This window comes from Myotis davidii, unplaced genomic scaffold (assembly GCF_000327345.1).
Source record: "Myotis davidii unplaced genomic scaffold, ASM32734v1 scaffold594, whole genome shotgun sequence".
Taxonomy (NCBI): domain Eukaryota; kingdom Metazoa; phylum Chordata; class Mammalia; order Chiroptera; family Vespertilionidae; genus Myotis; species Myotis davidii.
Window position 1 is genome coordinate 406,258 of NW_006285787.1, and position 955 is coordinate 407,212.

The 955-nt window shown below is 44.0% G+C and overlaps 1 protein-coding gene across 1 annotated transcript in view; it reads left to right on the plus strand.

The window, feature by feature from the left end:
- Positions 1-826: 826 nt before the first annotated feature.
- Positions 827-955, plus strand: part of LOC102768978 (dehydrogenase/reductase SDR family member 2, mitochondrial-like) — a 6,727-nt gene continuing 6,598 nt past the window's right edge. The window contains exon 1 of the mRNA XM_015559448.1: positions 827-896. Within this exon, the coding sequence (XP_015414934.1) occupies positions 827-896 (70 nt within the window). The remainder of the gene's footprint in view (positions 897-955) is intronic.

A 955-nucleotide genomic window follows, 5' to 3' on the forward strand; every position in this document is an offset into this window, starting at 1 on the left:
TCCAGTTCAGGGCCCATATGGGGATAAATCAATCAATTGATAATTCTCTCTCACATCCATCTCTCTCTCTCTCTCTCCCTCTCTCTCTCTCTCTCTCTCTCATTGTGTCACTCTCACTCTCCCTTCCTTTCTCTCTAAAATCAATAAACATATCCTCAGGTGAGAATTAGGAAACAAAACTATTGCTCAGAGTTCCTCAAAAAGATTGACCTTCAGTTACCAATAGACATAACTCACTTGATAATGTACCATTTATGGGCTATCTTCCCTTCTGTCTCACTCCTTCCACTCTCCTAACATTGCTTCCCAAGGCCATCTCCAAAAAAACTACTTGATTTTTTAATGTGATTCTGAGGTAGCCAACCCAAGACAACTATTGTTCCTTGATCTCCCCATAAGATGGAGGGAAGGTTTGGGATGAAAGGTATGGGTTTAGAGAAAGTTACTGAAGAAATGAGGTATTGCTGAAACAGTTACAATGAAATAGGCGCCATAGGATCTTTGGGCAGGTGGGGCTGGACAATATGGCCTGGAGTTCAAGAGATGTGGGGTATAGGCCCTATGAAAGATTTTTAAACATAGGGGGAGTGGCTGGACTTTTATCTCAGTTGGATCAGAGTCATTTGTGATGTGAGAAAACAACTTGCCTCCCAGAAATGCTGACACATCTAGTATATCTGATGAAGGGATAATTTCTGTTGCTTCATGAAGAGGAGTTTGCAGCAGGTGGGGAAGGTGACAAGAACTTGGGCTGGGTTGGGGTGGTTGCAACAGGCTGGGAAAAGATAAGAAGAAAGGCCAATGCAATTTCTCTGTGGAAGAATAGATGTATGGAGAGAAGTGCAAAGGTGACTCTCAGAAGACCACAGTGATATTCCTTGTTTGGGGCTGGGGAGGTGAGTCAGGCAAGTATCACTCAGGCATCTACCGGGGACCCAGCATTCCAGGGAAGCCA